General features: G+C 48.3%; 1 protein-coding gene across 5 annotated transcripts in view; it reads left to right on the forward strand.

Moving 5' to 3' along the window:
• The window catches only part of MXRA7 (matrix remodeling associated 7), a 49,273-nt gene that overhangs the window by 31,691 nt on the left and 1,963 nt on the right, over window positions 1-15,619 (forward strand). For 2 of the 5 annotated variants that reach the window (XM_039500782.1, XM_039500781.1), the window contains exon 4: window positions 12,848-13,730. The exons of 2 other annotated variants lie outside the window; for them this stretch is intronic. In XM_039500782.1, the coding sequence (XP_039356716.1) occupies window positions 12,848-12,887 (40 nt within the window). In that variant the 3' untranslated portion in view covers window positions 12,888-13,730. Of the gene's footprint in view, window positions 1-3,817; window positions 3,910-12,847; window positions 13,731-15,619 lie in introns of those variants that run through there. One more of the 5 variants, XM_039500783.1, reaches the window with a different exon arrangement.

The raw sequence follows: 15,619 nt of genomic DNA on the forward strand, positions 1-15,619 counted from the left end.
AGCTGGGGAGTCTCCTCTCTTTCTTACCCACTCAGTGCATGAGCTGGTGGTGCCAGACGTCAAGTTCTCTGTGACTCCTCTGCACTCCGCAAAACAGGAAGAGACTTCCCGTGAGCCAAGTTGCAACCCCGTTTGGCCCAGCCCCCATGTTTCTGTGCAGTGTGGGGGGGAGCTAGGACAAATTTGAGTGGCGTTGCAACCCCATGCACCAGGTCACGAAGCCTCTCATGGGTCAGTTTCAGTGGCACTGTGACCATGCAGCCGAAGCAACGCTACATACTGCACCAGCACAGCTGTATGATTTAGTACCAAACCACTGCTTAAAAACCACTGCACGGTCAGGCCATGACCCGTCTGCCTCTGCAGCCTAAGAAATTTTGAGCGAGTGCAAAAACCTTGGGGATGGGGGCATTCTCTCCCCCCCGCCCGCCAGTCCCTCTTAGGTTCCACTAACTACTAGCGAACTAGTGTGTACATTGCTGAACAGTCACCAGCTCTATGGGGCTTCTCTGCTGAGACTGCATTCTATTAACTGCGATATGTTCTTAACAATTACCTCCAGACGGTGTCTAGAGTGGTAACTACCGGTACTGTCCCCTGCTACCCACCCAACTTCTGCAGTTCCCTTTCATTCAGGCCAGGGGGGAAGATTTGCCTTACCTCAAAACAACAGAGGCCAGATTTTCTCCCTTCATAACACAACATATTCTGGGGTTTACCCATTGCCTTTTCAGAACAGTGATGAAAGTTGCTTCGCTGATGAATTCTCAAAGGCTGCCTAAGGGACTCTTGTCTCTTGGTCATCTGAATAGGAATGAACAGTCTATCTCCACAGTGAAAACACACACACACACACACACACACACACACCCCTCTCTATCAGCAGGGCCGGCTCCAGGGGTTTTGCCACCCAAGCAGCCAAAAAAAAAAAAGTCGCGATCTGCGGCAATTCAGCGGGAGGTCCTTCACTCCGAGCGGAAGTGAGGGACCCTCCGCCGAATACCTGAAAGTGCCACCCCGCTCTGGACTTGCCGCCCCAAGCACCTGCTTGATAAGCTGGTGCCTGGAGCCAGCCTTGTCTATCAGCTGTCTGATGGACTGAAATTTCTTGGGACAATCACAGTGGAGCAAAGTTTTCCAGGCCCAGTGTTTTGGGTCAATGCCATGGTGGCAGGTCTGATATAAAAGCCTATGGTAGAGCTATAGTTACTAAAGACTTGAGTGAAGTGAAGGAAGCTTATACCCTTATCACTGCATCGCAGACTTAGCAGTCAGGCAAATTTAGCTTCAGGGCCTTTGTGATTCCTGCCGTTCAGTGTCCAGGGTTGGGGATAATGCTGGTTTTCTAACTTACTAACTGCCAGGGTAGTGGGTTAGGCAGCTCTCTTCCACTGCTAATGGGTTGGCCTTTGTGATGTGGCGAGTGGGGTTCAAATCGTTGTCCTTTCACTATAAAGTCTACTTCCCCTATGCTATAGCAAAGCAAATATCCACCTCTGCTTCTGTAGTGGAATCCCTGGAGCCTGATTCTCCATTGCCCTGCACTTTGGGTAATCACGTACGCTAGTGCAGAGTGGGCGTAAAAAGCTGCTAAATTGGAAGGGTAACATTTTACACCTACTCTGTACTAGTGTAATTGCCCGCACAGAATGCGGGGCAATGGAGACGCAAGCCCTCCGTTTTATCCCACTGCCTTGTGTGCTGGGGCATGGGAGAGCCATGGTCTGGTGAAGACCTGTTGAAAGCAAATTGAGAACTTGTGACACAGCTAGTCTACCAGAGGATCCAGCCCAGGACATGTGTGTCATAGGCCAGGTTCCCCTGGTCTTGGGAGATATAACAGAAGGCTGATGAATCTTAGGTTGCTGCCATCTTGATCCTGGCAAAGCTGAGCCGGAACCAACTGTTTTATAGGATTTTCCCCTCAGGAATCCTCTGAGACTGTCTCTTCTCATCATGAGATCCTAGACGTCATCCTTTCAGTGCCAAACAGTGAGGGAGGGGCCTCGCTGGCTTTGAGGAGGTAAAGGAGCAGTGAATGATCTGTTGTGTTCCTAGTCTCCTAGAAAACTGACATGTCCACCTTGTAAAACGCATCTTTGGGATGAGATGGGCCCAGTTCAGTTGGTGATGTGTCTCTCTGGGCATGAGGGTTGTAATCTTAGGAGAGGAAGCGCAGGATAAACTCCTGATTGCTGGGCTATGTGCAGAGAATGCCTAGCAAAACCAAGCCCCCGTCCAAAAAAGAAAAAAAACACTCACTAGGATTCCCATTGAGTGCCCTGGAGTCAGGTTCCCATGAGTGAGCCTTGCTTTCCCCTGGTTGTGTACCCTTTCCAGCTCGCTGGGTGGAGATCACCTTTAACTGTTATGTTGCACTGCAGTTAGAAACCTTCAGGTTACCTTGCAGCCCGATGGCATTTTACCCACATCCTTACCGGCACATTGGAAAAGTGCTGTAGTCAAAAGAGTGACTCTCCATATAAGTGATCCTGTGGGGTTCTGTAATTAGTTTTGCTCCAGATCAAACTTGCTCCATTTATAACTCAGCAGAGGATTTCTACTCCCCCTGTGCCCCAGAAGCTTCAAACTTCCCTGGGGATCTGAGAGTCATGCTGGGCTCCTTCTGTCTCTTACACCATCATCAGTTGTAAAGAATCTGGAACAAAACTTTGTTGCTAGTTTTGTTGCTGATCCATGAGGCAGAACAGGCTCCAGCTAGCTCTGCTGTAGCTGTAGTGACCCTGTATTGGTGACAGCAGTAAAAACTTGATTTGCGTTTCCCCTTTCTTTATATTTCTATCTGCACCAAACTCTCCACTCACTAACCTGTAGCAAGTTGGTCATGTCTGGTTGCTTCATGCCATCATTTCCACTCAGAGCCCTTACAGACAAGTTCTGTAGAAATGAAGTGAATGACACCAATAGGGTTCTATAGAAATTACTCTTGGAAAACCTATTGAACCGAAAGACTATCCTACTCTATAAGTGTTTAAACCAACCTCTATCGTACTGTGTGCTCTAGCTCAACCAAAAGTTATGGGCTGGATGCAGGTGTTGTTTGAAGTTATAGCCTGGAATTCCTGTTCTGCAAGGGGTCAGACGAGGTGATCATAATGACCCCTTCTGGCGTTAGAATCTGTGGCTGAAATCCTCGGCCACTGAAGTCAATAGGAGTTTGACCATTGACTTCAACGGGCCAAGATTTCACCCCGTGAATCTATTAATTCTGGAGAAAGGTTGATTCTACAGGATGGCTTCCTCATCAGGTGCATTGACACCCGGTCCCAACTTTCTGGGCACGCACAGGCTCCAGCATCTATTTCCATTGAGTTCCTTTTTAAAGGGGTTTCCTTTGAGATATCGTCACACCTAGAACCTGTCGAGAACACCCGGTGTTGGGTCTTCCACTTGGAGGTTCTTCTCAAAGTTCTGCTCAGCGTTCCATGTGAAGGGACATTGGCCGACTGTTGTGTTTCTCCTAACAGCTCCTCTATTTTCTTGTCAATGTTCCATGTTTCTGTGTGTTTGTCAGAAGCTTGTGTTTTGTTTCTGGTTTCTTGTCCTCTGGAGCTCGGCTGTGGCATCAGCAACTTTTCATTTCAGGCTTCACAGCTTCCTCTTCTCTAGCTGCTATATTGGGGCAGAGCTGCCCGCAGGTAAGATGCTAAGCAGATCAGTTGAGAGTAGCAGTGCAGCTCAGCCTCCTCCTTCGTCCTGCCCCATACCCCTTTATATTCCTCACCCCCGCTGCCAGGCACCTCCCGACAATGCTGCTGTTTTGATATGACCCAGGTTTGCTGCGTTTATATTGCAGGATTGAACTGACCTCTGACCTCACATCCCTGTAGCAAGTACCTTAGGTCCTCGGCCACAAACATTCTTGCAAATCTTTTTGGTAAGGAGATGATGTTTCTTAGAAGTAGTGGTACCACCTGATAACCTCTGCTAGTGGTTTTCTTTTGTTTGTTTGTTTGTTTTATTTTTTTTTTAAATGAAGTAACCATGTCTGTCCCACCTCCCTCCTCCCCCCCCACTCCCTCCTCATAACAAATTAATAAATCTACTCTCCTCCGTGCCCCCATCTCATTTTCCATCAGCACCACAAACTGATTTAGAGAAATGGGATATACAGACCTCTGTCCCCTCTAGCTATGGCCTGTATGGAGCAGCTGTGACCTCTACAGGAAAAGTCATGCTCTGTCCATCACACCTGTGTGCTCGGCCTTTGAAACTTGGATGTTAGGCCCCTAAATCCACTTTTGTCCGCCAAGTTTGAAAACTAGGGTCACAGCTTGGAGGACGGAACCATCGCAAGTTGTGCCTTAGGTTGTGCAGGCTAAAATCGCACAGAAAGGTGTTTTGGTTGTTTTTCTGACAGCATCTCTTGTCTGTGCCTGGAGGAGTTGTCAGCCCCATGCAGGAAAGGGGAAGGGCATGCAGCAGAAATGGTTATTTAATAGAAAACCAATTCTGCTTCATGCCACCCTGCATTGCCTCAAAACTGCAGATATTTTTTGCACCACTTTGCTTGATCCAAGTTGAGGATTTATCCTTAAATCTGCCCTAAATGCCCTGATGGGGGAGGAGTATGTAATGTACTAGCTGCTGCAATTTCCTGTCTCTGAGCATTTCAGTCTTAAAAATAGAGGCACTTCTCAGAAAGGGAGAAGGATGGTGACCAGACTGGTGAATTTTGGCTAAATGCGGTTTACCAGATCCTGTTTCTTAAAAGCCTTGTCTTCTGCACTCGGGAGTTGCCAGCCATACATGTAGCTGCCCCAATGCAAACCACTGGTGCAAACAGGTTAATCCACAGTTTGCACTGGTGTGGTTTACCCCAGTTTCATGCTGTACCTGTGCAAATCACTGTCTGTAATGGTTTAACCTGGCTATGTGAGGTGCATGCTCTGGTGCAGTTGTCCTGGTGGCTGGGCCACAAGGGGGTACAGGCAATGCTCTTAAATGCAACTACAGTGACCGACTGACACACTGACTATTTTTAAAGTAGCCTTTGTCAGCTGCTTCCCAAACTTTGCTCCAACTCAATACAATTTTTTTGCAACTGGGCAGGAAGATGATCAGGACTTCACCCAACTCTGTAAGCTTCTGCAGGGCTGGCAGACAGGTGTTTTTAAAGAGGACGTAATCCAGGAATAATTCCATTTGGTCAGTTAATCCTTTTGTGACCTCTTTCCTTGGCCCGGAGCCTGGTCCTTTTAAAGTGCTTGGCAAAACTAGTGTGGACGTTAGTGGGACACAGAAGTCAGGCCCCAGGAGTCTTAACATGCCTCCCTTCCCAGTTTTATTGGCTGACCTTGGCTAGAAAAAGGAGAGAGCATGAGTGTTCTTGGGAAGGTCTCTTCTCCCTCCTCCACTCATCATTCCAGGGGTTTAGGAGAAGGTGAACATAGCCAGAAGTACCCTGTAGGGTCCCTAATCCTAGGGGGGAAACAGGGTAATCAGTGCAAGTTGGAGAGAGAAAGGATGGCAGCTGTATTTTCAGCATAATCACCTTTCACTGGTGGGTGTCAACTCAAGCATTATAAATGCTTCTAATTCTTGCGTGGGCTGCAGGGTTAGAAAGGGGCGGTCCATACGCTCCAGACATTTTTGGCCGAAACTTTAGGGTGTCAGCTAAGCCCATCTTGTATTAGTGTCGGAATGGGATGGAGGGGAAGGCACTGGAAATGGAACGGGAAGGCGTTTGCCCCCAGATTTGCTCAAGGATGAGGTTGGTCAGGAAGGAGAAGCGGAACCCTGATCCTGAGTGTGCCAATTCCTCCCCATCCTCTGAGCTTCAGGGGTTATTTTTCCAGCACAGCCATAATATGCCTGGTTTAGGAGCGCCCTCTACAGGGCAAAGTGAACCCTTTTGATTTGGATCCCGACTTCAAACCCACAAGTAGGACAAAGTAGTTGGGAGGCAAGATTCCTTAGTATGTGAGTTTGCTACTTAGTGGGACTCAGTGGAATTGGGGACTAAATGATCCACTAGACTCTATCCCGCCCTGCTTATTTCACATGTGTTGTGCAGCTGAATCTGCAATTGCTTTGAGAAATCCCTGCCTTGCTCAAGGTTGGGGAGGCTGCAGAGACTGCGAGGGGGCGGGGGGGAGTGATTGTCCCATTTGGGGGAAGTGGGCTCATTATCCAACCAACCAGCTGAACTCCTTGGTGGGAAATTCTCTCCCTCCTTCTGAACACCCCCCTCCCCTCCACTTTCCTGGCCAGTTCTTAGTAGAAATGAGCTGAGGGGGTGCTGCTTGGATCTGGCTTAGGCTTAGGCTAGGGTTCAAGGCTAAACTGGAGTCCAGCCCCAGGGGAGTCAGAATATTATGAGCTAATCTCATGAGATTTCCATTCTCTTGGACCTCGATTTAGAACTGGAAAATTGGCCCCTTTCCACTTTGGGTCCAGTCTGGAATCCGAAGTTTTAGAGTATTGAAATTCAAAGGGACCTGGTGGGAGAACAGGTTTTCCAGTCTGCGCTCACCCCTAGTTAAGGATGGGGAGAAGAGACCCTGCCATGGCATAGCATCGCAACATGAACCTAGGATCGAAACAGGGGTGCAGCCAGACATATAGAGGGAAAGTGGTTGTTTTAAAATTTGGACTGGAGAGCAGTGGTGGCGACTCCTCCAGAACAGACAAGGGCTGCAAGGGGCTGGTTGACGGTCTGACAGTCTTAGTCTATTTGCTGCGTATATTTCAACCCCCTCCATTACTGTTTCCCCCCAAGGGTGCAAAAGGGGTTGGACTGTATCTGGACAGGTCTCCATTAGCATTCTCAGCCCCTGGGCTCTCCTAGCATCTCCATCGCATGGTCCCCTCTGCTTGCTCATCGGTGCCTTCTGCTTGCTTTCTCCTTTGTGTAGCATGGGGATGGGGTGGGCATTTCCCCTTCCTCCTTCATCTCTTCGCCTTTGCTGCTTGCTTTCTCCCTGGCCCCTTCCTTGGCAGCTGTGCTTTCCTGTCCAGCATGGCGCTTCTTTTGGATGAGAGAGGCTGGTAAGTTTTTGTTCTTCCTTTTTTTGCTTTTCATCTTCTGCAGCACGATAGGTGTCCTGGGGCGAGGAACAAGCAGCGAGGAGAAGGGGTTGGCATCTGCTGTTTTATTTAGGTCAGAATGATGGCCCTGTCTAGCAGCAGAGAGCATTATGGGCAATGCAATGCGTATTGCCAGTCAGACAAAAAAAAGTCCAACGCCAAGAAACATTTTTCCCTCCCTACCACATCCCTGATGGGAGTTGTATGTTTCTCCAGTGGGTCTATGTTGGGCCCACACTGCAGTTGGGGCTAACCCGCCCCCAGGCATAGCTGGTAGTGTCTGCCAACCCTCCCCTCCCCTTTTCTGGCCAAATATTTACCTCTTCCCACTAAGTCCCTACCAAAAAGGTCTTTTAATCTAAAAGAGTTAAGCTCTGGCCCAGTTATTGTTTTCCAATGTAGCCTCTAATCTCACTGCAGCCTTAACTATGGTCCGGAGCCACAAACAATGCTTCCATAGTAGAGAGCCAACAGCGTAATGGAAAAATCCCCGTTTCCTTCCCCACGCTTCATACCCAGATTTAAACTTTTCTGGGGCAGCTCCCCCGTTTGGTAGAACACCCTCTGCAAATGGGGTGTTGCACGTAAAACAAACATCCGAGTCACCTGTAGAAAATCTTGCCCTTGTCTGGTGTGTGGCAACGGGGGAGCTTTGAGAGCTCCTGGCAGCTTTTTCCATAGGTTTAGAGTCTCTTCTCTTTAACTGTTTTAGGCTGAGAATACGGGCCCCGCTTTGAGCTGCTGGATTCTCTTCCTTTCTCTGCTCAGCTCCCCAGTTCTCCTCTGGCTCATGGCTGCTTCTCTGTGTCTCCCCGGTCCATTATTCATGACATGTCTTCATCAGCTTCTGCTTTGCTTAGTCCTGTGTTCCCATGGGCAGCTTGCCATTCTCCATCTGCTAACTCACTGGGAGTCTCAAACCTCTGACACGCCTGCATTCTCCCATAGCAGGGAGCAGCATGTGCCTGTAGAGGAACTTGGGTTGAATACCACGACAATGCATAAGTTACAAGCCAATAAGTGGGTGTAAAGCCAAAACCTGGTGTAATTTATATGCCAAGGGGCCAGAAGTAAGCATAAGTCTGCCTCTTGCTCCACTTTACTCATCACTTTGGAGTCTGGCCCTTTGGGCAGGATTTTCAGGAGCTGAAGGGACGTAGGCCTGGTTTACACTAGAAAATTCAGTCAGTTTAACTGTCAGTCAAGGGTGTGAAAAATCCACACCCCTGAGCAATGTAGTTAAACCAACCTGAGCCTCGGTATAGAAGGCACTAGGTCAACAGAAGATTTCTTCCATCAAGCTATCTACCACCTCTCAGGGAGGTGGATTACCTACACTGACAGGAGAATTCCTGCCGTCAGCCTAGGTAGTGTCTACACTGAAGCTCTGCAGCTGTGCCGCGGTAGCATTTTATGTGTAGACAAGCCCTAGGAGCACAAGTCCTACTGAAAGTCAATGTGGCTTGTGGTCCTAAATCATGTAGACTCTCTTCAAAATACCACTTGCCTAGTGTCCCTGTGAAACGATGGACACTACTACTTCCAGAGGTCACTTTGTGTATTTAGCCTTTAGACTTGTTAACTCCATGCTGCAGGACGCATTTGGACTCCCGTTGATTAAAGCTCGTTCCATAGCCCTTCATCTTCCCTCTTCGTCTCTCTTTCTAAGAGTAAATGGTCTCTGTTTTCTCTACACTGAAGCAGTCTCTCCATGCCTCACCCACTGGCAGAAGCAGCTAGAGAACTCGGATTCAATGTGTCCTTCCTCAGCCTCAGCAAAACCTCAGAGTGCTGTGGTGAATCAAGGGAGAACAGTTAAGGTCCCAGCCATGGGGGGCAGTTAGATTTACTGGGCACCCCTTGCTAGCCGGACTTTGTACCAAATTTAAGATGGTAATTAAAAAGGGGCTCAGTACCTGCAAGGGATGGTATGGAGGAAAAGTGGTGGTGGGAACATCCCTCACAGGAGGAACTGGGAGGCCAAAGGTGGGTTGGGATGCTGAGAGAAGCTCTTCCACTCAATGTCATGGTCTACCCAGTTCCAGTGGCCCTTCTTCATTGACATCCCATCAGAATCAAGTGTGTTTTCACTTTGGACTGGGAGGGGGTTGGCCCTTCATGGAGCCAGCCAAGCTTCTGCTTCTCCTTTCTGGATTTCACCGACGCCAGAGGCTGAGCAGCTGGCGCTCCAGGCAAAGTCAACGCTTCTGAAAGTCGGGCCCTAAGTGAATCAGCTACTACCGTATTCAGCCTGCAAAGGCATTCCTGTCTCCTTCAGTGAGCAAACGGGACCTGCGCTGGGAGCTACACCATATCCCCTGAAAGTCTGGGTCCGCACCTCAATGTTTAGCCAGGGTTAATCTAAGTGCTTAGTAGCTGGCCCATCTGGTGTGGTTTTCATGTGTCTGAGGGACAAGCTGACCTCACAGTGCCACACACCTGTCCCCTGCAGCCAGTGCGTGGAAACTGCCTTCCCCTTTGCTCAGTCAGCACTGCTTAGGCTCTCCTGCTCTCCTTGGAGGCTGGCAGTCAGTCCCATTTGGATGAGGAAACAGAGCCACAGAAAGCCTAAAAGACTCTTCCCAAAGCTCCAGAGGAAGTTTCAGGTTTCATGTAAACCCCGATGTGTTCGGGTTGGAGGGTGGAGGAGGGAGGCATTTGAAATGGAAAAGGAATGAAAGGGACTTGGGAGCTTTTGGCTCCAGTCCCACTGGCCAGTTGCTAGATGGTGCTTCTCCCCTGATTCTGTGTCCTCTCTGGGTAAGCTGTGGTGCCACCATTTCCACCCCACCCAGCCTAATTTCTGGACTGTAGGAACTCCTCCAGCGGGTGCATAGTATGGAGTCCTGTTATCTCACATTGACTGGAGTGACTTCTACACCCTTCCTGCTGCGCCCCGGCTGTGCCAATCAGCTGTGGGAAGGGGCGGTGCTGGAGACCTCGCCTCTGCTCTACCTGTGAAGCGGGAGGTCCATGACCAGAAGTCTTGATTCCCTTCACTCAGAGGGGACCAAAGAGCAGGGCCAGAGCACTCCATAGAGTTCTAATGGCCTGGCCTGCAGCTGCCCTCATCTCTACTTGGGAGGTGCCACCCATGGAGACTGCATGTCCCCACCTGACAGGATTCTGCTGGGATCAAGGTGGAGCATGGCCTTCTGGGACCTGCAGCATCCAAACCTCCCCTGGTGCTAGATGAAGGTGCCTCTGCTAAACCAGCTGGGCGCAGTTCTGGGCGAGTTACCAATCTGGCCCTTGGGCAGGGGGCATCTGGACAATCCCTGCCCCAGGTGTGGGGATAGGCCTCCCTGTAAAGGAGGAGCCTAAACTGGGCCTTTAGCACCATGTGAATTCTTGTCAGTCGGGTTAATGGTATTTGGCATAGAGAGACTTTGTAGCCTTGAGATGAAAGTGTGGGGTGAGGGGTGTGGACCTCCATTAGCGACTCTGATGAGGAGACTCTCAAGCTTTGATGCCAGGCCCAGACAGAATGTGGCAGCCTGACTCTCCCCTTCCCAGGCTGTTTGGGATGAAGGGCAGTAAGGGAGGGGGCTGGAATATGAGACATTTAAACCTGGCTGCTTTTTGAAAGATGTGGTTTGTGCTTTAATCATCTAACAGCTGCAGTGGCCAGGGTCTTAGATGGAGAGATCTGCTGAGAGGTTCCCCCAATGTGTACAGCCACGGACCAGTCCAGAACAGGGAGTCTGGCTTCCACCTGTCCACGGGAATGCAGGGCAAGGTTTTCATTTACGTTACAGTCCCTTTACCCCATGCTGGCACCTTAAAGAAGGTGTAAATGTGATTTACTCCTACTTTAAAGCCAGAGCAGAGTGGTGTAAAGGGGGCTAGTGTAAATGGGGATCTGGGCCATAGGGTTTGCCCTACCAGATCACAACAATCTCCCATCTTATCAGCCACTGCCAATGACAGGATTCCAGACACCTGAGGCTTTGGATAAAGGGGAACACACACCCCGGGGATCCTCCCCACCCAGACACTCACAAATTGATACACTTAGCCAGATGGACAATGCTGTACCTTTCTGGCAGTGGAGAGGAAAATCCTTCTTGGCCCTTACAGCAATCAGCTTATTCCCTGAAGTATGGAATCTGATTCTCCTTCTCTTCCCAACCACGGCAGGATAATGATGACCTGACCCCCCGCACAGTGAATCCTCCAGAGCGGTTATCCCCTCTGAAGTATTTCCTTGTATTCTAAACTGGACAGCCACTGAGCTTGCTTGTGCTCAGCCAGGTAGCAGAGAAGCTTGGCTGATGCTCAGTGTGCATCTCCAGTCTGGATCTAGCCCATAAACTAGGCTCACTTACCTGTTGGGAGGTGAGGGCAATTTGCACGGAGGGTCTGTACCCCTGCCTGATGCTGAAGACACTACTACGCTATAGGTCTGGAGACCCACTTCAGCTGAAATTAGGAGCAGAAATACGTCAAATGGGACTTAGTCTATGAAAGAAGTGGCCATGCAGCTAAAGGGCTGAGGCGTGTTTGGGCTCCCCTTCCTACCCTTGAAGGTTATCCCTGCCTGCTCTGACAGGCATCCTATAAAACAGGGGTAGGCAACCTATGGCACGGGTGCCGAAGGCGGCACATGAGCTGATTTTCAGTGGCACTTACACTGCCCGGGTCCTGGCCACCGGTCCGAGGGGCTCTGCATTTTAATTTAATTTTAAATGAAGCTTCTTAAACATTTTAAAAACCTTATTTACTTTCCATACAACAATAGTTTAGTTATATATTATAGACTTATAGAAAGAGACCGTCTAAAAACGTTAAAATGTATTAGTGGCACGTGGAACCTTAAATTAGAGTGAATAAATGAAGACTCGGCACAGCACTGCTGAAAGGTTGCCGACCCTTGCTATAAAAAGTATGAACAGTGGGCTAGAAACAAAGCTAAGCCTTTCCAAGAATGGGGAATTCTTAATGGTTCGAACCAGAGAGCAGTGACGGAACTGCCTGGCTCTGGCAATGACTTGATATGAGACCTTAGGAAAGTCATTTAACCTCTCTGTGCCTCAGTCTGTCCATCTATAAAATGAGTCCAATGCATCTTCCCTACCTCCTTGGCAGGTGCTGCTGAGCTTTACTGCTCATAAAGCAATTTGAGATCCTCCAATGAAAAGGAGAGTAGTTGTGTTTATGGATTGCCTCTCACGCGCCCCCGCCCCCGCCAGCCTGCGATGTGACTATGTCCTGTTTAATACAAAAGGGACAGGCAGCGCTGGAGCAATAGGTATTTTTTTGGAGGAACATTTTAGAAAGAACAGTCTTATTCCTCTTGTTTTGCATGCTCAAGCCTGCTGCCGATAGCATGAGAATGTTAGCAAAGCAGTCACGTGTTCGCCACAAGGCTTACTTCCCCCAGTTGGCTTGGCATGTACTGAGGAATATTCAGCCAGGCAGGTAATCCAGTTGCTCTGGAATGCTCTGGGTGGGACAGTGGGTCCACTCAGAATAGGAGCTGCTGCAGCACCCAATTTGTAGGATCAGAAGGGTCTGAATTGGATTGGGTACCAATCAAGAGGGCATGCAGTCATTTGGCTTACTCTGGTGTTTGGGTTTAGACTATCTTGCTGCAATTGATGAAGCAAAAGGCCTCTTACTTTGAGGCACTACAGTCTGCAAATGGCTCTTTGTGATTCAGAAACTTTCTTTGCCTCCCCCTCCAGCACTAAGTCCTTTTCCCTTGCTTGTTACAAAAATAATTAACAAACCAAACTCAAAAGGTGAAATGACTGAAATGAATTCTCTTCTTTTCTCCTTGTTTCTCTTTCTGCAGAACTGAAGACTATATGAAGTTATCCCTAGCCTCCTCCTAAAGGCTTTTCCCTTGGCATCTTAAAGGCTTGAGAGAAATACCAAAACCAACCAAACACACAAACAAAAGAAAAAACAATAAACCCTCAAAACTCGGGACTTTCTCCTTGGCTGAAGTTGGGGTCTTCAAAATAACTCCTTGTGGTATCAAGGTTAAGGAGAATCTCTTGCTTGGGTCCCTGGGCACAACCAGGCTAGAGCCGTGACTGGAGTTGTGTTTGGGGGGTGTCAAGACCTAATATGGGACTGAGACCCTCCAAACAGAACCCAGAGTGGACACCAAAAAATCAGTGAGTCTATTGAGTTGTGTTAATCACACTCTGTCTGCCCTATCCTGACACCTGTATTGTTCCTTTAGAGGAAATGGGCAAAATCCAGATGATGTCTTAGATCCACCCAGATGTTGTACCTGAGTATCCAACCCATTTCTTCCGGGGACCAAACTCATCCTTTAGCTTTGAAAATTACAGCTGGAGATTTAAAACATTGTTTAGCAGTGGGGGTGGGAGGGGTGGGGAAGGGGGTTTGATAGACTATCACTGGACTGACTTAATCTTGCTCTGTAATCATTTCAGCAGAGAGCTGATCCTTTAGTTTAGGTAGAGGGAAGACCTAAGAATTGAGATTGGTTTGTCTTGTAGCTCTGCTGTTTGTGGTGACTTCCCGTTTAGGAGCCCAAGCTTTGTTAACAACTGGTAGTGCCTGGATTTACTTTTCCCTGCTCCACTTCCTGAGAGGGAGAGGGTAGAGGAGGTAGCCCTGAAATTGAGGACTCCCTCTAGATTATGATGAGTTTCTGGGGGTGCCGACAGTGTTTCCCGTTCCCTTCTCCACACCACCTTGCTGTTCTAATACCCCCTTCTCTTTCCCATTCCTTTTTGTCACTGTTGCTGGCCTGCCTGCTTTGCCCGAGGTTCAGCTCCTCCTCTGAGACTTGTCATGTACAGGAGATGAGCTCTGATGGGCATCAGCACCCGCTCCATTGAGATCTAACTTCAAATAGGGTTGGGTTGGTTTGCAGGAAGTCCTTCCACGGGAAGAGGGTTTTGAGTCCTCTGCTAATATCACTTCCTGTCCTGCAGCATTACAGCATAGTTGGAATCTGTCCTCCAAGCTTCCCTTCATTTTTGTGGAGAGGCCGCCTCTTAGCTAAAGCTTCAAACATATCAAAAACCAGGCTGCTTTGTTTTATTCCTACACAGACAATACTTGAAACTATTTACTCGGTCGTTCTTTGCAGCGCCTGGGTTTGGAGAATGTTTGTCTGTAAAAAGGGCTCATTTCACAAATGGCCAGAGGCTTCAGCTTTAAGGAAGCTGCCCCTTCCAAGCCGGTAACTGCTAGCACATTAAATGGATTGCTTATGAATCCTAGACACACAAGGCCGCTCTGCTTCGAGGTACCCAACGTGACTGGCCATTCAGTCTCCAATTTGTGCTGGATGGCAAATTTGACGTTCCAAGCGTGTGACTATGCAAAGAATGCCTTATATACAGATATCTTTAAGTTATATGGCAAAATGTACATCAGGCAAGCAAAGTCTATAGCCAAGCCCAGATTTTGCAAGTGGCAGCGAGTTACGCTATTTCTTTAACAACAAAAAAGGCTGTCTAGGTATTTTTTTAACTTTTTTTTTTTCATCTGAAGGTGGCTCATACACAGGACTGTAATTCTAGTGGCTTGAAACTGTAAATTGCCTTTGTTCAGTTCAATAAATCTTTGAATAGTTTATTTGGATGGGCACTGTGGTGTTTTTACCTTTTTTGCTTTTTTTCCCCCTCCTTCTCTCTTCTACAGAACTTGTCTAGTGGTGATTTATAGCATTGCCTCTGGATCACACATCTTTCACTGCTTTTGCTGCCCTAGCAGGGAATTCTTATTCACGTGAAAATCCCCAATAAGGACTCGTTGTCATATAGAATGTGGAGGAAGACACTGTCCTTGCTGCAGCAAAGTAATCATGGTGCTTTTACAGGGTGTTACTACTGTGGAAAGCAACAGAGAAATTGTCAAGTCTTACTCAGCAGATTTGCTTCCTATATGTGCCCAGAGTCAGGACTTTAGTGACAGAGGGCCAGACTGTGATGTCACTCTGTGAATAAGGGTATCTTACTCCACACGTAGTCCCATTGACTTCAGTGGGAGCAGAGTTAGGCCAATACTGTTAAAAATCACACCCTGAAACCTTTTGATTTTACTTCTGTTGGAGCTAGGCAGAGTCAGTGGAGCTGGGAGAGATGAGCTGGACTCTATTTTTGCTCCTTCACCATCCATAGTATTCGTGAAGTTCCAATTGCAGAATCTTTGGCCAAGATTTTCATATGTGACAAGTTTTATTTTGGGACCCTCCATTTTTGGGTAGCCAAGACCCTGTACAGCAGGAGTTCTCAAACTGGGGGTCCAGGACCCCTCAGGGGGTCGTGAGGTTATTACATGGGGGGGTCACGAGCTGTCAGCCTCCACCCCAAACCCCGCTTTGCCTCCAGCATTTATGATGGTGTTAAATATATAAAAAAGTGTTTTTAATTTATAAGGTGGGTCGCACTCAGAGGCTTGCTATGTGAAAGGGATCACCTGTACAAAAGTTTGAGAACCACTGCTGTATGGGGACCTGATTTTCAGAAGGTGGGTGCTCAGCACTTTCTGAAAATCAGGCCCATTTACAGGGTCTCAAGTTAGGTGCCTCAAATCATTAATTACTTTTGAAAATCTTGAGTTGGAATTTTCAAAGGGC

The sequence above is a fragment of the Mauremys reevesii genome, linkage group 15 (assembly GCF_016161935.1).
Source record: "Mauremys reevesii isolate NIE-2019 linkage group 15, ASM1616193v1, whole genome shotgun sequence".
Classification (NCBI taxonomy): domain Eukaryota; kingdom Metazoa; phylum Chordata; order Testudines; family Geoemydidae; genus Mauremys; species Mauremys reevesii.